Source organism: Triticum urartu, chromosome 3, assembly GCF_003073215.2.
Source record: "Triticum urartu cultivar G1812 chromosome 3, Tu2.1, whole genome shotgun sequence".
Lineage (NCBI taxonomy): Eukaryota > Viridiplantae > Streptophyta > Magnoliopsida > Poales > Poaceae > Triticum > Triticum urartu.
Window position 1 is genome coordinate 492,869,202 of NC_053024.1, and position 20,909 is coordinate 492,890,110.

General features: G+C 43.8%; 1 protein-coding gene across 1 annotated transcript; it reads right to left on the reverse strand.

Moving 5' to 3' along the window:
* Positions 1 to 11,473: 11,473 nt before the first annotated feature.
* LOC125544555 (DNA-directed RNA polymerase III subunit RPC3-like) lies at positions 11,474 to 20,909 on the reverse strand. Its single transcript, XM_048708286.1, has 14 exons — positions 20,706 to 20,909; positions 20,450 to 20,594; positions 20,261 to 20,361; positions 18,089 to 18,176; positions 17,790 to 17,938; positions 17,245 to 17,391; positions 16,906 to 17,016; positions 15,726 to 15,825; positions 14,883 to 15,017; positions 14,164 to 14,201; positions 13,960 to 14,052; positions 13,682 to 13,765; positions 12,314 to 12,463; positions 11,474 to 11,710 (listed from the first exon to the last, which is right to left on the reverse strand). Exons 1-14 carry the CDS (start codon positions 20,772 to 20,774, stop codon positions 11,612 to 11,614), a joined length of 1,509 nt encoding a protein of 502 aa, XP_048564243.1. The 5' UTR covers positions 20,775 to 20,909; the 3' UTR covers positions 11,474 to 11,611.

Genomic DNA, 20,909 nt, shown 5'->3' on the forward strand with positions numbered 1-20,909 from the left:
AGCGAAAGAAAACAAAACACCACTTCAAGGTACTGTAATTAAATCATTCTTTATTTATATTGGTGTTAAACCTACTGTATTCCAACTTCTCTATGGTTTATAAACTATTATACTAGCCATAGATTCATCAAAATAAGCAAACAACACACGAAAAACAGAATATGTCAAAAACAGAATAGTTGGTAGTAATCTGTAGCTAACGCAAGATCTGGAAGCCCAAAAATTATAAAATAAATTTCTGGACGTGAGAAATTTATCTATTAATCATCTTCAAAAATAATTAACTAAATAGCACTTTCCAAATAAAAATGGCAGCAGTTCTCGTGAGCGCTAAAGTTTCTGTTTTTTACAGCAAGATTAAAAAGACTTTCCCCAAGTCTTCCCAACGGTTCTACTTGGCACAAACACTAATTAAACACAAAGACACAACCAAAACAGAGGCTAGATAAATTATTTATTACTAAACAGGAGCAAAAAGCAAGGAATAAAAATAAAATTAGGTTGCCTCCCAACAAGCGCTATCGTTTAACGCCCCTAGCTAGGCATAAAAGCGAAGATAGATCTTGGTATCTTTAGTTGGTAATTCTTTAATGAGACATCTATCACCTTTAGGAGTTGCTTTCCTTTTATCAATAATCAAACTTCTAGGCACAAAATCGAAAAAATCATTAGTAGCAAATGGTTCCTTAATGATAGTAAAAATATTAGGATGAATACTTATAGATTTGAGATCCGCAGTTTCTTTGCTAGAGGATTCACCCTTATTTTTAGGAACATACATAAGCTTGGAAATTTTAGTTGGAGGACTTGGGGTATTGTTTATGGAAGAAAAAGTGGTTCCCAAGTTGGTAATGATACCCTCAAGTTTATCAATTCTAGTGGAATCATGATTTATTATTTCATTAACTATGGGTTGCTTCTCCTTAATATTTTTCAGAGTGACTCCTACTTTAGATCCATATTGAGTAATTTGGTTGTGGATCTTTTTATTGAAATTTTCAATTAACTCTACGGTAGCAACTTTATTTTCAATAATTTCAAGTTTTTGCATTACATGCTCCAAAGTTAACATAGTTCCATTAACCAAAAGAGGGGGTGAGCCAAACAAATCTATCATAGCATTATAGGAATCAAAAGTGTGGCTACCCAAGAAGTTCCCTCCGGTAATGGTATCAAGGACATATCTGTGCCAAGGAATAGCACCTACATAAAAATTGCGAAGAAGAATAAAAGTAGATTGCTTCCTGGTAGATCTATTTTGAGCATTGCAAATTCTATACCAAGCTTCTTTTAGGTTTTCTCCTTCCCTTTGCTTAAAATTAAGAACTTCATTTTCAGGAGACAACGGAGAAGATAGGGGACTAGCCATAACGACAAGCAAGCAATCCGACACACAAGCAAACAAGAACGGGCAAAAAGAGGCGAATAGAGAAAGAGAGGGAGGATGGAGAGAGAGAGGGTGAATAAAACGGCAAGGGTGAAGTGAGGAAGAGAAAAACGAGAGGCAAATGGCAAATAATGTAATGCGGGAGATAAGGGTTTGTGATGGGTACTTGGTATGTTGACTTTTGCGTAGACTCCCCGACAACGGCGCCAGAAATCCTTCTTGCTACCTCTTGAGCACTGCGTTGGTTTTCCCTTGAAGAGGAAAGGGTGATGCAGTAGAGCAGCGTAAGTATTTCCCTCAGTTTTTGAGAACCAAGGTATCAATCCAGTAGGAGGCCACGCACGAGTCCCTCGCACCTACACAAACAAATAAACTCCTCGCAACCAACGCGATAAAGGGGTTGTCAATCCCTTCACGGTCACCTACGAGAGTGAGATCTGATAGATATGATAAGATAAGATTTTTGGTATTTTTATGATAAAGAGAAATAAAGATGCAAAGTAAAATAAATGGCAAAGGAAATAACTAAGTATTGGAAGATTAATATGATGGAAAATAGACCCGGGGGCCATAGGTTTCACTAGAGGCTTCTCTCGAGAGCATAAGTATTATGGTGGGTGAACAAATTACTGTTGAGCAATTGACAGAATTGAGCATAGTTATGAGAATATCTAGGTACGATCATGTATATAGGCATCACGTCCAAGACAAGTAGACCGACTCCTGCCTGCATCTACTACTATTACTCCACACATCGACCGCTATCCAGCATGCATCTAGAGTATTAAGTTCAAGAGAACATAGTAACGCTTTAAGCAAGATGACATGATGTAGAGGGATAAACTCATGCAATATGATATAAACCCCATCTTGTTATCCTTGATGGCAACAATACAATACGTGCCTTGCTGCCCCTACTATCACTGGGAAAGGACACCACAAGATTGAACCCAAAGCTAAGCACTTCTCCTATTGCAAGAAAGATCAATCTAGTAGGCCAAACCAAACTAATAATTCAAAGAGACATGCAAAGATAACCAATCATACATAAAAGAATTCAAAGAAAATTCAAATATTGTTCATAGATAAACTTGATCATAAACCCACAATTCATCGGTCTCAACAAACACACCACAAAAGAAGATTACATCGAATAGATCTCCACAAGAGAGGGGGAGAACTTTGTATTGAGATCCAAAAAGAGAGAAGAAGCCATCTAGATAATAACTATGGACCCGTAGGCCTGAAGTAAACTACTCACACTTCATCGGAGAGGCTATGGTGTTGATGTAGAAGCCCTCCATGATTGATACCTCCTCCGGCGGAGCTCCGGAAAAGGCCCCAAGATGGGATCTCGTGGATACAGAAAGTTACGGCGGTGGAATTAGGGTTTGGGCTCTGTATCTGGTAGTTTTGGGGGTATGTAGGTATATATAGGAGGAAGGAGTACGTCGGTGGAGCAACGTGGGCCCCACAAGGGTGGAGGGTGCGCCTGGGGGGGTAGGCGCGCCCCCTACCTCGTGCCTTCCTGGTTGATTGCTTGACGTAGGGTCCAAGTCCTCTGGATCATGTTCGTTCCAAAAATCACGTTCCCGGAGGTTTCATTCCGTTTGGACTCCCTTTGATATTCTTTTTCTGCGAAACCCTAAAATAGGCAAAAAAACAGCAATTCTGGGCTGGGCCTCCGGTTAATAGGTTAGTCCCAAAAATAATATAAAAGTGTATAATAAAGCCCAATAATGTCCAAAACAGGATATAATATAGCATGGAACAATCAAAAATTATAGATACGTTGGAGACGTATCATGAGCCCGGATTCCGATAAATGGCTTGAGCCCATGAAATCTGAGATAGGATCCATGTATGAGAACAAAGTATGGACTTTGGTTGACTTGCCCGATGATCGGCGATCCATAGAGAATAAATGGATCTTCAAGAAGAAGACTGACACTGATGGTAATGTTACTGTCTACAAAGCTCGACTTGTCGCAAAAGGTTTTTGACAAGTTCAAGGAGTTGACTATGATGAGACTTTCTCACCCATAGCGATGCTTAAGTCTGTCCGAATCATGTTAGCAATTGCTGCATTTTATGATTATGAAATCTGGCAAATGGGCGTCAAAACTACATTCCTTAATGGATTTCTTGAAGAAGAGTTGTATGTGATGCAACCAGAAGGTTTTGTTGATCCTAAAGGTGTTAACAAAGTGTGCAAGCTCCAGCGATCCATCTATCGACTGGTGCAAGCATCTCGGAGTTGGAATATACGCTTTCATGAGGTGATCAAAGCATATGGTTTTATACAGACTTTCGTAGAAGCCTGTATTTACAAGAAAGTGAGTGGGAGCTCTGCAGCATTTCTAATATTATATGTGGATGGAATATTGTTGATTGGAAATGATATAGAATTTCTGGATGGCATAAAAGGATACTTTAATAAAAGTTGTCCAATGAAAGACCTCAGTGAAGCTGCCTATATATTGGGCATCAAGATCTATAGAGATAGATCAAGACGCTTAATAGGACTTTCACAAAGCACATACCCTGATAAAGTTTTGAAGAAGTCCAAAATGGATCAGTCAAAGAAAGGGTTCTTGCCTGTGTTGCAAGGTGTGAAGTTGAGTCAGACTCAATGCCCGACCACTTCAGAAGCTAGAGAGAAAATGAAAGTCATTCCCTATGCCTCAGCCATAGGTTCTATCATGTATGCTATGCTATGTACCAGACCTGATGTGTGCCTTGCTACAAGTTTAGCAGGAAGGTACCAAAGTAATCCAGGAGTGGATCACTGGACAATGGTTAAGAACATCCTGAAGTACCTGAAAAGGACTAAGGATATGTTTCTCGTGTATGGAGGTGACAAAGAGCTTGTTGTAAATGGTTACGTCGATGCTAGTTTTCACACTGATTCGGATGACTCTAAGTCACAAACCATATACGTATTTATATTGAATGGTGGAGCTATCAGTTGGTGCAGTTCCATGCAGAGCACCGTGGCGGGATCTACGTGTGAAGCGGAGTACATAGCTGCTTCGGAAGCAGCAAACGAAGGAGTCTGTATGAAAGAGTTCATATCCGATCTAGGTGTAATACCTAGTGCATCAGGTCCAATGAAAATCTTTTGTGACAATACTGGAGCAATTGCCTTGGAAAAAGGAATCCAGATTTCACAAAAGAACCACACACATCAAGAGACGCTTCAACTCCATCCATGATCAAGTCAAGGAGGGAGACATAGAGATTTGCAAAATACATACGGATCTGAATGTGGCAGACCCGTTGACTAAGCCTCTTCCACGAGCAGAACATGATCAACACCAAGACTCCATGGGTGTTAGAATCATTACAATGTAATGTAGATCACTGACTCTAGTGCAAGTGGGAGACTGAAGGAAATATGCCCCTATAGGCAATAATAAAGTTGTTATTTTATATTTTCCTCATTCATGATAAATGTTTATTATTCATGCTAGAATTGTATTGATCGGAAACCCAAATACATGTGTGAATACATAGACAAACACCGTGTACCTAGTGAGCCTCTACTTGACTAGCTCGTTGATCGAAGATGGTTAAGGTTTCCTAACCATGGACATGAGCTATCATTTGATAACGGGATCACATCATTAGGAGAATGATGTGATGGACATTACCCATCCGTTAGCTTAGCATATTGATCGTTCAGTTTTATTGCTATTGCTTTCTTCATGTCAAATACATATTCCTTCGACTATGAGACTATGAAACTCCCGAATACCAGAGGAATACCTTGTGTGCTATCAAACGTCACAACGTAACTGGGTGATTATAAAGATGCTCTACAGGTATCTCCGAAGGTTTTTGTTGGGTTGGCATAGATCGAGATTAGGATTTGTAACTCCGAGTATCAGAGAGGTATTTCTGGGCCCTCTCTGTAATGCACATCATAAGAAGCCTTGCAAGCAAAGTGACTAATGAGTTAGTTACAAGATGATGTATTATGGAACGAGTAAAGAGACTTGCCAGTAATGATATTGAACTAGGTATGAAGATACCGATGATCGAATCTCGGGCAAGTAACATACGGATGACAAAGGGAATATCGTATGTTGTCATAACGGTTCGACCGATAGAGATCTTCGTAGAATATGTAGGAGCCAATACGAGCATCCAGGTTCCTCTATTAGTTATTGACCGGAGAGGTGTCTCGGTCACGTCTACATAGTTCTCAAACCCGTAGGGTCCGCACGCTTAACGTTCGATGACGATTTGGTATTATATGAGTTATATGATTTGGTGGCCGAATGTTGTTCGAAGTCCCGGATGAGATCACAGATATGACGAGGAGTCTCTAAATGGTCGTGAGGTAAAGATTGATATATAGGATGATGGTATTCAAACACTAGAAGTGTTTCGGAATGTATCAGGTATTTATCGGAGTACCAGAGGGGTTACTGGAACCCTCGGAGGGAAGATATGGGCCTTAAGAGGGAGCACACCAGCCCACAAGGGGTGGCGCGCCCCCCCTTAGGCTGGAAGCCGAATTGGAGAAGGAACAATGGGGGTTCGGCCCCCTTTCCTTTCTCTCTCCCCCTTCCCTTTTTCTCTCCGATGAAATATGGTAAGGGGGGGAGGGATTGGGGAGGAACCCAAAGTAGGATTCAGCCTACTTGGGGCACCCCTGGATGCCTCTCCTTCCCTCCAACCTATATATATATATATGTGTGGGGAGGGGCGTCTAGAACACACAACAACAATCGTTAGCCGTGTGGGGCGCCCCCTCCACAGTTTACACCCCGCCATAGTTTTGCGGTGCTTAGGCGAAGCCATGTGAGAATCACTTCACCATCACCGTTACCACGCCGTCGTGCTGACGGAACTCATCTACTTCCTCGACACCTCACTGGATCAAGAAGGTGAGGGACGTCAACGAGCTGAACATGTGCAGAACTCGGAGGTGTCGTACCTTCGGTGCTTGATCGGTCGGAGCTAGAAGAAGTTTGACTACATCAACCGCGTTGTCAAATGCTTCCGCTTTCGGTCTATGAGGGTACGTAGACACACTATCCCCCTCTCGTTGCTATGTATCTCCTAGATAGATCTTGCATGAGCGTAGGAATATTTTTGAAATTGTATGCTACGTTTCCCAACAATTGTGACCAACTCAGAGGAATACAATTTAATTGCATCCCATATCTTTTCTACATGATATCAGTTTTCATCGCAATCTCCCTCGCTTCCGCCCCACGTAGCCACCGCTCCTCCCTATAGCCGCCGCTGGCCCTCCTCCCAAACCCTAACGCCGCCGCCGCTACTTCCTCCGTAGCCGCCGCCATCCCCTCCCAAATCCTACGCTCCCGCCGCTACTCCCTCCCGTAGCCGCCGCTGCCTTCCCCCAAACCCTACACCGCCGCCTCTACTCCCTCCCATAGCCGCCGCCCCTCCTCTCCTTCGGTCGCCATCTTCTTCCTAGCCACCACCTAAACCCTAACACCGCCGCTACCCCACTTCCCTCCCACCGCCACCATGTCCCGCTCCAAGGCCGATCCGTCCGACGCCGGCTCCTTTGCTGGCGCCATGTTCACCTCTGACCGCCTCAACGAGCTCCACATCAAAGATCACGTGCCCGTCGTCCTCGACCTTGACTCGTCATCCTACAACGCATGGCGCACCTACTTTGCGCTCTTGTTCTGCTCCTACTGTCTCATCAAGCACGTTTACGGGAGCGTCGACTTCCGCGACATGAAGGACGACGACGACTGGCTTGTCGTGGACGCCTGCATCATCAAGTGGCTCTTCCTCACCATCTCACAGGGTCTCTTCGACATGGTGAACTCCCATGACCCATCGGTGTACGCCATGTGGACACGGTTGTGCGACCTCTTCCTCGACAATCAACTCCAATGTCGTGTTTTCCTCCAAGGAGAGTTCTTCATGCTGCAGCAAAACGATCTCTCGATCGATGAATACTGCACGTGGCTGAAGGTCCTCGCCGACGAGCTGCGCGACGTCGGCATGACCATCGACGACTCCGTCCTCCTCACCAACCTCCTTCGGGGACTCCACCCTGACCTCGGCCAGTCTGCCGCCAACCTCTCCCTCGTCACACCGACATACGCCAAGGCCGTCACGTATCTTCGCATGGAGGAGAAGCGCCTTCGCCACTCTGCTGGGCAGGCGACCCACACCGCTCTCCACGCCGGCCTCGCCGGCGGCCACGGCGCGTCTCCAACCCCGCCCGCGCCTCGTCCTCTTGCCCCGACCCCGCCACCCACGCCCGCGCCTGCCCCATCTGGTGGTCGCAAGCAGAAGGGTCGTGGGGGTCGGCCACTCAACTCCAACACGGCACCGCGCCTTCCCGTGAACCCCGCGGTAGTCCCTACACCACCCTGGCTGTCGGGGTACAACCCTTGGACGGGCATTGTGCATGCTTACTCCATGCCCGTCCCCGCCCCCTGCTCCGGGCATCCTTGGTGCACGGCCGGCCTCTCATCAGGCGCTGCTGACCGCGCCCGCCCCCGGTCCTGCGGCATATGGCGGCGCCGTGGCCTACGATGCCCCCCGGCCTACGACCCGTATGGCAGTACCCCCGGCGGTGTTTGGGACTCGGCACTCCTCTCCACCCTTCATGTTGCACCCTTGCTGAGCAACTACAACGGAGGTGGCGATTGGTACATGGACACCAGCGCCGCCGCTCACATGGCTTCTAACCCCGGTATCCTCTCCTGTGCCTCCCCTTATCCTTTTAACTCTCGCATCGTGGTTGGTGATGGCACCTCTCTTCCCATCACTCATCACAGTTCGTTCTCCCTTCTGTTTCCCTCTTCATCTTTAACCCTTAATAATGTGCTTGTCTCATCATCCTTAATCAAAAACCTATGTTCTGTTCGTACTCTTACTCGTGAACATCATGTCACTGTTGAGTTTGACGCTCTTGGTTTCTCTGTCAAGGATGCTCGCTCCTGGAGGGTTCTGCACCGATGTGATTCCCTCGACGATCTCTACCCATGCGGTCCTACTACGAGTGGCAGTCCGGTTGCTCTTCATGCCGATGTCTCGCTTTGGCATGCTCGACTTGGTCATCCCAGTGCCGACGCTCTTCACAAAATTTTGAGCAATTTTTCCTTTTCATGTAATAAATCAGCGGCTCATACTTGTCATGCTTGCCGTATCGGAAAGATGCCGTTTTCTTCATCCACATCAATTGCCACTTTTCCATTTGATGTTATTCATTGTGATGTTTGGACATCTTCGATGCCTAGCAATTCGGGCTTATCATATTACCTCATGATTTTAGATGATTTTTCTCACTTCACTTGGACTTTTTTGTTACGCCGTAAATCCGAAGTCGCCTCCACCCTTCACTCCCTTTATGCTTACGTCAACACCCACTTTCATCGCGCCATTGCTCGCCTTCAAACAGATAACGAATTTTTTTTGATAACCTCACTATTCGACATCTTCTATCCACCTATGGCACCATCTTTCGTCTCACATGTCCATATACATCCCAACAAAACGGTCGTGCCGAACGTGTGCTCCGCACTCTCAATGGGAGTGTTCGCGCATTGCTCTTCCATGCACACATGCCCGCACGGTTTTGGTCAGACGCACTCGCTACCGCCACGGTTCTCCTTAACATCCGGCCTTGCAAATCACGATGGAGCTATACACCTCATCACCTCTTGTTCGGGTCTCCTCCATCCTATGACGATCTTCACGTCTTCGGTTGCTTGTGTTACCCTAATATTACCGCCACCGCTCCGCACGATATTCCTAGAAGAAAAAATTGGTGCTCCGTGTAAGCGGGGCGGTCATGCGTGAGACCCGTCCTGAGCATCTAGAAGGAAAAAAAATATATGAGATCAGATCTCACGATTAGCAGGTGAGACCCGTCCTGATGTATGACACGTGGCATTCACAAATCACAAAGTATCTAATCTCTCTCCCCCCTAATTTTAAATGGGCAAATTTGATAATTTGCCACCCCTTACCTCCCCCTTTCATAATTTGCCCCCTGAGAATGACAGGTGGGGCCTGGGCCCGTCCGTCATTGAGACAATGGATGGCAAATTGTGAAAGGGGGAAGTAAGGGGTGGCAAATTATCAAATCGCCTTTTTAAATGGGGGTGAGGGATACTTTATGATTTATGAATGCCACGTGTCATTCATCAGAATGAGTCTCGCGTGAGACCTCGTTTCATAGAATTCTTTTCCGAACGAAGTGGCCTCCACCCCGAATCCCACTCCCACGCGACGCCGCGCGCGCAGAGCTGATGCCCGATCGATCAGACACGACCCGGTATTGATTGGCAACAAGTTCCCAAAAGCGGCTTCAAATTTGTCCGCGACTACTGCTGAAGGGTGGGCGGGGGAGGAAGCAAGGTCACATGCCCAGGCGGCAACACATTCTGTCACGGCACATGGTGGTACTCCATTGGTGCCTGGCCTCCAGCTCATCGTCCATTTGACCACGGTACGCAGCCTAGCAGCACCGTCACATGTGTCCCGTAGTCCATTAGCAGCGCAGGAGCAAAAAACTGCTCTGGCTGCAAACTGATCCACAGGGTTAGGGTCTTCTGACCGATGACTGAGGCGCGCTTACGTTCAATCGTCAATCACAAGGGATTCCGAATTTTTCTAGTCGATCGATCTGTAGTATAGGTTGGAGGATGTCTGCGTTCGTGGTCAGTATGTCACACGCGTATTCCGGATCTCACTGCACGCTGGGTGGGTGATCACTAGTCTTATCATGCACAGCGAGACGTAAATAAAATAGTAGCACTAGAAACCAATCCTTCTTTCCCAGGTGACAAGGAGAATGGCACAGTGCTTGTGTGTGTGTGTGTGTCTGTGTGTGTGTGTCTTGCTGTCAGGCAATACCGGGCCCGAAGGAATTGCTTGCATTGCAAGCCCTGAATCTAAATGGGTTGGTTGTTGTAGCAGGCATAGGAGTCGATCGCCACCACTCAGCCCCACAGCAACGGAGCCTTCCCTTACTTGAAGCGACGTAAAACTCGGGTACGCACTGCGAATTCAGGTTCAGAAACATGCACCCAGCTGCTCATCGTGCCATTTCCTGAGTGCCGACTGGCAAGCGTGGGCATCTGTCTCCACAAGTTTCCGCAATACCAAATCGGGAAGTTGAGTTCACGCTCCAAAAGCTATATATACGGAGCTAGAAAAGTTCAAATGATGGCCGATATAATGTGCTACATGGAGATCGGTAACAACGCACGGACAGTAGCAACAAGAAGAAAAGGCACGACCACTTGGCTTGGAACTTTCAGAAGGCACAAGGAAACAAGAGGCGAGATTGTCACTCACCAGCTGGACCACACAAATCCCTGAGACTGCAGGCTCGTGCTCGTGCATGGTAACACGCCACTACTACCAGCAGCGCCTCATCCCTCGGTGTAGATAACGTACTACGTACGTACAATGTGTGGACACAATCATACGCAAGCACGTACAATATATCTATCCATCTGCATAGGCGGGTCGATTGTGTACGTACGTACAGACTTTTGCCCTCATCACACCGTTGTTTAAGGAGGTTGGTACGCCGTCGAACATTCCCCGCGGAACAAGGCCGAATCAGTGGGGGGACTCTCTTATCATTGCGGAAAGAAAGAATCGTCGGGGTTTTGTTATTTCTCTCCAGCTAACTGCGGCAGTTGACCTGGCCGTATGCGCGCGCATTAGCTGTAGGGCTGCTTCATGCATGTGTGTGCGCACATGGGTGCGATACGCCTCGCAAAAGTCCATGGTCATACGTGCATGAGACGACGCGTTTGCGACCTCTACCTCTCGCGCGCGGATTGATAGATAGATAATGCAAATGCAATGGTGGCCGCTCCGAGTGGCGCAGCATCGACGCCCCCGCAACTTGCGAATTATTGTGATTATCCGCTTCCAATCATCGGTGGCCTGCCTGCCTGCCGGTACGAGTGGCATTTGGCCAGACGAATGGAATGGATAGCCTCACATGCCGGATGACGAGGCAGATCGGTGGGAATAGCATTCCTCCTGCCGTGCCAATTGCATGCTGGACATTACCAAAGTGTGGAATTTCCAAACACAACAATGGCAAAATGCGATATCGAAGATCTCAAAACATGCAGCGTAAATGAATTTCCCATAGGTGAAATCAGCTAAGAGCCAAAGATATATTAATTCAGTTGTCTAACTTCAGTCTGGTTTACTTTCTACATTTATGGTGGACTAAGATCGGCTCCGGTGTTTTCAAAAATCATGGAACAGCATGAGAGAGTCATCATGTCTCGTGAGGGCCAGGATCAGAATGTTCTTTCTGTTCCGCAGCTTTGTTTCGTCCTTCGAACCCTGCAATACATGAACAATTCGTGAGTTAAGGTCAGGTTGCACACATCTCTGCAAGTAAAACCTGCTTCAAGCCAACAAAGTTAGTTTCAGCAAGGTAAGGGTTCATTTAGTAAGATGGCATGGTGGCAACTAATCCCATATCGCAGACAGACATTATTCTTGGTGCCCTACAACTTCCCAGTGATGGTACTAATGTAAACTGATCTCAGCCCAGTTGATTCTTCAATCTAGTAACTCGAGAGTTGTTTCTAACCAAGGTTTTCTATATGGGAGCATAGGAAATTATTGGCCTCGATATATGGTTACGTATCTTCCTGCTCTGCATTTGGGATGATCTAATAATGTAAGCCTGATCCCAACCAAACAACGCTATGAAAATGCCGACTCAGTAAAGAAACAATCAAACTGAATTGCAACTATGATATGGCATAAACACATTATATAGTCATGTATGTACTGTGATGATAAACATATGGGCAATAGAGGAACCAATCCTGACGTGCATCCTGAATTCATGAAACGTAAAAGTAATAAACAATGTTTTGCTTAGGAAAACTCAGCTTACAGCTAAAAAACTGTAAATGATGATCATTAGATGATAACCTCGAGCAGAAGTTCAGCAATGTAATTCACCATCTGGCGCAAGTTCAAAGCAGCATGGTAGAGATTATCGATGAACTGCTCACGAAATGTATTTTTGGCTCTCCATACGAAAAACTGTGCGTACCCTGTTCCTGCTGCGGAAGCGATTTTCTGTAAACATAATAGAATTATTGTGAACAGAAGCACAAAATGAGACATCTTTTGTTACTTATAAACTTGCAGGATATCCATATGCATAATATCCTGTAATTTACAACAAAAGTTCTCCTAGCTTTAAGCCATAGTCAGTTCTTTAGGTTAGCTTGAAACTGAGGTAGCAGAACTGCAGTAGTGTGGAAGCTCTGAACTATTGCTCCAGGAAAGTAACTGAAACTTGAAAGTTGCTAGACGATAACTCTGCCATGGGTGACGTGTGAAACAAAAATACCATTCTATGTGGCTTAAGAACATCTCACTTTGTCAAACATCTAGTGCAAACATTTATTTGGGGCACAACAAAAGCCAGAAACAGCAATAGCAGATGCATTCAATTTCCTAGTTCCAGCTAATTTTCTACTGTATCAGTCCAATAGAATCACTTTCACAGGTATTATTTCTGGATAGTTCCAACTATGCTAATGCAGCATTAGAGCCTCTCTAGCAGATTCCTTATAACCCACTCATTCCTTCAAATTTGTAACCCAATAATGCAGCATTAGTGCTGGTGAAACTTATGGGTGCAAGAAGTTCTAAACTTTTCCCATTCCTTATCCTTAATTTGTTTTGAAGGATCTTCCCTAAAACTGGTATTTGTTCAGTAAATTTACAGAAGTTACTTACAATCATTTTAAGGAATAAGTGTTTAATAAAGCACCTACATATGCTCTTGAGCTGGTGAAACTTATGGGTGCAAGAAGTTCTAAACTTTTGCTGTATTACCAATTGCCACACTACAAAACTCAGAAAGTGTGGGTTAAGGTGTTCGAGCACCATTCACATAACTAGGAATTACTCTAGAACATATAACTGGATATTATTTGTGTTTAAGTACTTAATGTGTCAAGAAAACTTTAGACACTTACTCTTGTATTAACTAACTTATCAAGTTTGTTTACAAGCTTTATCCCAAATGCTCAAATAGCCTTTTAAAACTGCATTGATGCTTATAAATGATGCAGATTTATGATGAAAGTAACGCAATATATCATGAATTGATGATGCATTCGTAAGGCTAATATGGGCCACCTGCCTTGTATAGTAAAGTAGTAGACCATCAAAGCAGTGAAGTTATCGCACAACTAACATTTAAAGCAAGGAGGGTTATCATTGTCATTCTCTCTGCCCTCCAAGCAAGAAATACTACTTTTCTGATGACACTAGGAAACAGACCTCTGTATCTATGTAGCCATCGTTCCATAGTTTGTACAAAGTTGAATGAACAATCTGCTTGTCAAGAATTGTTGTGTCAATAATCTGCACATTTGCAATCAAAGTTTAGATTTGTGTACTTCGGGTTGCAACAGGAAGCCATGTCATCAAATAAACAATCATAAAACAGGATCACACAAATAAAATTAATGCATAACAGAAGCTTTCTTAACCAAACGAGTTTGACAACAATAGCAAAGCATAGTTCTACAATTTCCTCAATATGTAAGAGTACTTACTTGATCTGTCTCAACTGCACAACCTTGTGTGACCAATAGCCTAAAGATTGTAAAAGCTTCTTGCCCGTATTTCTTTTTCACAAGTGACTCTATCTATAATGCACACATAAAAGACATGTGCATGTCAACTGTTAGTACGGAAAGGACAGGGGAGTGTTTTTTAATAACTCAAATAAACCATGAAACAGTAACACAATCTGGTACCTCCTCATTTCTACATGCTTCAACCATTTTGCGTAAATCTACAGAAAAACAATACCACTGTCATGAAAATCTTACAAAAAGAACTTATGATGTTCACTCAAAGGCTGGCAAACTAAATTTAAACATCAAGTGTTTTTTAATCTTACATAAAAGAAATTATGATGTTAACTCAAGGTTGGCATACTAATTTTGAGCATCCAGAGTTCAGAATGGAAGACAAGTAACAAGGAAAGTAAGTTTCTACAACATAATTTCCAGCTGTTTAGAGGCTTTTTCACGCTTCGGCGGAATATTTTGTTATCACTGCATACAGCACAATTTCATGGAATAGCAGGCCGTCGGTATCAGCAACCTAATGGTAACTAGGCTCGAACTAATTATGAAAACAATGGAAGATGTCATAGCTATAGTACTTTTTCCATGTATAGACCAACCAACATGTCTCCTTAGCTGGAAGTGCGGAGTGTGGACTGGTTCACATGATCATATCCGAAGTTCCAATATAATTAAGACATTAAGCTACCACAATTCAATCCAGGAATTGGACTGGACTGAAATCAGTTTCCTTATGGCATCCATTGCCTAGTGGCAAGTTTTGATTTCCGAACCATAGAAGTTCATTTCTAGCAAGCTTGAACTGGGCTTCATGCCGAGCACTTAACTAACAGAACTTCGATGTATTCGACTTATACAGACTAAAAATATCAACAGTAACTTACCAAAAGTAAATTCTTCCCCATCGGAAGTAGTACACTGTAAATCCAGCAGGACTGGTTTTATGTCACCAATTGTCATTGCTGCAGTTCCTTCCTTTTGTCCTAGTTTCTCCAAAATACCATTTGTTGATGATGTCACTGAAAGAATGGAACTCAATGTTATACTTGTTGGAAACAATTCACAACTGATTGCTAGAATGGTCTTTCCCCCCTCTAGTGATATTATATAATTTTCAAGCAAGGTATAGTGATTTTCCTTGCATCGATATCGATAGGGCAACTATTAATCAAACTGGAACCATGTAACTAAAGTGATAAATTGTCATGGTACATTGGTACTTCAGCATATAGGGCAGCATATGACATTGTAGGAAATAAACTAGCATATGACATTCCCTAATCTGGCTCATTCAAGACTGTGCCAAGCTATAGGGCAGCCCGGTGCATGTAGCTCCCGCTTGCGCAGGGTCCGGGGAAGGGTCCGACCACTTTGGGTCTATTGTACGCAGCCTTTCCCTACATTTCTGTAAGAGGCTGTTTCCAGGACTTGAACCCGTGACCTCATGGTCACAAGGCAGCAGCTTTACCACTGTGCCAAGGCTCCCCTTCTTTGTGCCAAGCTATAGATTTCAAATAAATAGCTCAAACAGAAACTAGCATTTCTTAGTTAATGCTCACCACCAAGAGGCAAGACCAGAACCGATGGAATTTAAAAACAGAAATGCAGGTTAAAAATAGTTATGTTCATACAAGACTATATGTGGATGTAAAGCCATAAAAATAAAATTGCTGTGTTCCTGGATCTACTATTGAAAGGATACTTGAGATATTGATATCGGGTACTACCAGAGTTTGTATCTTTGTCAGTTAAGTTAGCTTCGAAAAATGACTCCCAGATAGGATGTGTGCCAACCTTCAGCTTTGGTTTCTTTCGGTCTGCACAAAACTTTAATGCAAGAAGGAAAACATTAAGTGAGAATTAACAAAGTCGAATTGCATGATTCATTCAGCTGCACCGTTCATGCATATACACAAATAAACAGATTTCAAAATGAAAAATCTGCATTCTCTGCTCTCTTTTTGTGGGGGTATGAGGGGGGGGGGGGGGGGGGGGGGGGGGGGGGGGGGGGGGGGGGGGGGGGGGGGGGGGGAGGCGGTGCTGCTACATGAATAATCCTCATTCAACTTAACTTATTCGGGACAAAAAAGCAGGTGCAGTACAACAACACAGTCCTGTACATGACAGGCAAGCCTTACGGCATCTCTGATGTGCATCTCAAACCAGTTAAATAGATGCAATAGAAGCTAGAGAAAACTCTTAAGTTGAAGCTGACCACAGCATGTAAGAATAACTTTCATGGCCCACACAACAACATGCCCACCCCTAGCTGCCAGTTGCCGCTTCAGTTGGCTCTATCTTCGCTTGCAGCTCTGGCTCATCCCCTCCGAGGAGCAGCTCGGACTCATCCCCACGCCACAGAACTTCTTGGATAGTCTCCAAGATCTCCACAGTCAAGAACATTGTCAAGATAGAGGAAGATGCAGCTCTGTTGATCGGCCTCCCATCACTATTCTGTCATCGACGCCAAAGCTCCCTGACTGGACTTGTGCTTCCATTGTTCATGATCAGCTTGGTATTGGGAGAAATACCACTGGCAGTGGTATTGAGAGAGAGAGAGAGAGAGAGAGAGAGATTCAATACAGTGCAGAAGCTATTATATGTTCATGGAGTACATTCCTTTTTGCTTTTGTCCTCTTTTTACTGTACAAACTTCATTTCGCTTTGGGGTTTACATTACAATCCTTTCTTCATGGCAGCAGCAACCCCACCCGACCCCCACTCCTCTTCCCAAGCAATAAATCTCACTGTTGTTTTGTAGAAAACAATGGCTTGGTAGGTATCCTACTTCTAGAAGACCCAATGCAAGCAAGGAAAAGAAAATACAGAAACACCGCTGCAGATAAAAAGATGAAGACGCCTGCATAAATATGCTATCCATAGTAATGCTATGATAACAGAACATACCTTCTTCTTTAGACAGAATATAAATTTCTCAAAATTTACCCGCCAAAGTACTTCATTCTCTGCAATTGTTGAGTTGAGCTCTTCATCTACCTCAAAGGCTCCGTGTTTCCGCTGATGAAATAACGACACAGAGAATTACATGATGATAAAAGCAGTGCATTGCATACTGTTGCTGCATTTGCTAGTTCCTATCAATAATTTCAGAAAATGCCTTCACCATTGACAAAAATCTACACATGTCACTTTGCCTTTTCTCGTTTAACTACAGGATGGCCGAAACAACAAACACCAAATTTTCACATAACATGGTGGTGAAGATAAGTAAAAAGAGTACACCACCTTAGCACCTGCAACAGCGTTATGAGGACAATCATTTGTCTTTGATGCATCCTCCATGCCGTATGGGATCTCAGAAAACCTTTCTGGGTCAGAAAGGGTTGCAGTATTGACAACTTTCTGCTGAAGTGAAAGAACCTCCTCGGCAGTCTGTAACAAAGATAATTTTCTCAGGTCCTGTAACTGACTATCATACACAGAACATAGCAACAGAAGAAAGAACAGTACTAATGCATTATTAAAGCATCGAGATCTTGGTACTAGTAACTATCAGTTTTCACAAAGTGTACAGGTGATGACCATGAGTTAAGAGTAAGATGATTTTCGTCAACAGGCCTCGCATAAAAAGGACCCAAACCACCGAGCTAGCTAATTAGCCCGTTGCTAAGATGTCTAATTACAAGACCAAGTTACTAAACTAACCAGCCTAGTCAGCTTCTACCAATCCTGCATGCATTTGTATTAGTTTACAGTAGAAAACTATAAAAGTAAGTAGAGGCCTATTAAAATGACCAGGAATGTCCATAACAGGGAATCACTTTACATACTTTTGGAACTCTTCTCCTTGCAGCTGTAGATTGTTCATCTTCCTGTGGATTGAAATAGGGTTCAGCTTTTGGGCAACGTTCCACATAACGTGCATACACAAGTTTGTTGAAGTTCATTCGTATTTCTTCCCTTGCTGGTTGGATGGTGCCTTGAACATGGATGACCCATTATCAGGGAACAGTAATAGTCACTATCACCAGCAAATATCAAAGATTATGGGAAAAAAGGAAAGAGAATAACATCATAAAAAGAACAGTGGATGATCCAATAACAACTTCAACAAATTAAAAGGACATACCTTCTGGCACTTTAGAGATTGTGCGTCCCACAAGTTGGTCAAATGTTAGCCTACCATTCTGAAGCAATCCCTCAATAAGAGTTTCTGACTGCAAGATACATAAGTTCTATGCATAAGGTCATAAACTTTGGAAAAGTTACAAGTACTCAATGATTGTAGGCATAATGTTAAAATTAACTTTATTTTCTTCTGAGAATGGCCCGGGAAACGATCACACATTTTGTAGCAAAAATAGCACCAGAACAATTAGAATGTAAATTCAGGCAAGGTATGTTATCTGTCAGTTTCTCTATCAACTACCAGCATATCACAAACAATAATTACCAGCATATTTATTAAACACCTAAAAAGGGATCATATCAACATCCCCACAGCCAACAGCATTCTCCCCTTACCCTGTCAACCCGCCTCTGTTACCATGGGTGGAGAATAGGGAATGGCCACAACATCACAAGCATCAAACCTAGAACCTAATGACTTTTATAACACTGTAGTCCAATTAAATATGTATATCGATATATAGAGTAAAAATACAAATAATTCCACTAATAAATTACAATTAAAATATGTGTATATAGCAACTTATTTTATGCTGCAGATATGATCATCTTTCTGCAAAAGTGTTTGCTTGTTCAGATTCAACACTCTAGTATTATGGATTGGGGGGATTTCAGAGTGCACAAGTTCTCAACCCTCAGGGCAGAGTACAAATATGAATATACGTGAGAAAATACAAAATGTTAATCGTACAGGAAAATCTTAACCATATTTGTATTTTATAAAATATAGTAGTCCAATAATATGGATAGTACGGACCCTTGACGGAGAATGGATGTTTGGCTCTCGGCCTCCATGGAGGCCTTTTTTTTGAAAAATTCAAAATTCAAACTTTTCCGTTTCAAAAAAATCTGAAAAAAATTATGCAAGTAAACAAGGATGTTATGTGTATGTATCTAAAATTTCAGGGTGAAACACGTTGAAATGTGACTTGTTCAAAAAAGACAAATTCATGGCTTGGGAGGATGAATAGTATCATGTGTTAAAAAGCCTCAGAGTTGTCTTTTTTGCACAGCCCTCATTTCAACGTATTTTGCCCTGAAAATTTACACAGATGTGTGTTATGCCTCCATGTATGTCTGTAACTTTTTTCGGAGTTTTTTGAAATGTGGAAATTGAAATTTGATGAATTTTGAATTTTTCAAAACCGAGCTCCATGGAGCTCGGCCTCCAAAGGCAATATCCGCCCTTGACGCCCTAATAAGTGTGGGGAACATTGAAAATAGGGTCATACATGGTACCATGCACCACAGTGTAGCATGCTTGGAGATTAACCCAGAGGATGGATCGAGAATGTAAATACAGCATTAGTTTAAAAAATTGGAATGATCAAGCTGAAATAGTATGATTTTTTTTCAGAGTACGCCAATGGCATACCTTAGTTTTATTGAAGGGAGCAAACCAAATTACAGGAGTCTGGCACTACACTACAAACAGTGCAGCCAGAGAAACACCACTCCATCTATTACACTCTAACGTTGTCTCACAAAAATATCTAGACACACCACACCCGTCCTCCTAATGACATAAAGCTCATCCACAATGTGGTCAAATAGTACGAATATGAAACGGTTCATCTTGCACTACATATAGAGGAAAATGTTTGTCGACGAAAAGATGATGCCTTATGATCTTGAAGTGTAAGAAGAATATGTTCAGACGTACAGCACTACAATAATTTGATTATGCTGAACGGCAAACTCCAGATAGAAAGGATTAGGTAGCTTCTATTTGCCAACAGTGACTGCAGTAGCTAAATATCATGAAAGAGTAAAGGACATCCTCGGGACCCCGACCTAAATTTGCAAGTACCCCATGTTATCAACTCTAGATCAGTAATCAAGGTCAAGATGCATTGTGATTGTTTTAGCACATGTTAATAACCTTTAGTGTAATACTCCGAGATATCTCAGTTACTCTTTGTCATCGCCTCTAGACCATTAATCAAGGTTGATATGCATCTAGCAACGAGAATCAAAAGGTGCAAAAAAATCTACAGTACCATCTGCTCCGCACTGATTTCAGCATTCAGAGAATTATGGATGCTGCTTTAATCAATCCCAGCTTTTAACAAGCAAGCGTGAACTAAAATCAAGTGCGTATCCAAGTACGGACCTCTGGAATGTCCGCGCGGATAACAGAGATGAACTTTGAGAAGCGCAGCCGATGCAGGACATTGTCGAAGATGGCCAAGTAGAGCGTGATGGTCCTATCGCCTACAATCACAGAAAAAATATATGGAGTCACGGACTAGCAGGGTATCGAATCGAATCATATAGCCAAGGGATTTGCATACGGGCTTGCCTCTGGGCGATGAGAAGGCCTGAACGCAGTTGTGCTGGATGAGGACGAGGAGAGAGTTCTTCACTTGCCCCTGCGGGAGCTTGAGACGGCGCACAATCTCCGTCAGCTGCAGCGCCCCGTGGCGGAGGAGGCAGTCGCACACCTTCTGCGAGAGGGGATCGGGCGGCCGGAGTTAGGGCTTCACACGCACGAACACGCTGACACACTGCGAGTACGCAGGGGAACGGCGGGAGAGTGGAGGTGGGCAGGATCTTACCGCTACGAGGGGGCCGAAGTGGTCGGATATGAGGCCCGCGGCGAGGAGGATGCCATGCTGCGACACCATGGTCGCCGGCGGCGAGGAGGATTAGGATTTTTGGGTGCGTGTTGCGGCGGTGGCGTCGGCACGGCGCGCCAAAGCCCTCAACGCGAGACAACCTAACCAGCAAAGACTGCACGTGACGTGATCCTGGGCGTCCAT

What these genes read in the sequence shown, in the direction of transcription:
- LOC125544555 (XM_048708286.1), bottom strand. Translation starts at nt 20,774, where the DNA reads ATGGTGTCGCAGCATGGCATCCTCCTCGCCGCGGGCCTCATATCCGAC. An exon ending in ACTTCGGCCCCCTCGTAGCG is followed by an intron (nt 20,595 to 20,705) that starts GTAAGATCCTGC and finishes CCCCTCTCGCAG; the next exon opens with AAGGTGTGCGACTGCCTCCT. An exon ending in AATCTCTAAAGTGCCAGAAG is followed by an intron (nt 17,939 to 18,088) that starts GTATGTCCTTTT and finishes TCCATGTTCAAG; the next exon opens with GCACCATCCAACCAGCAAGG.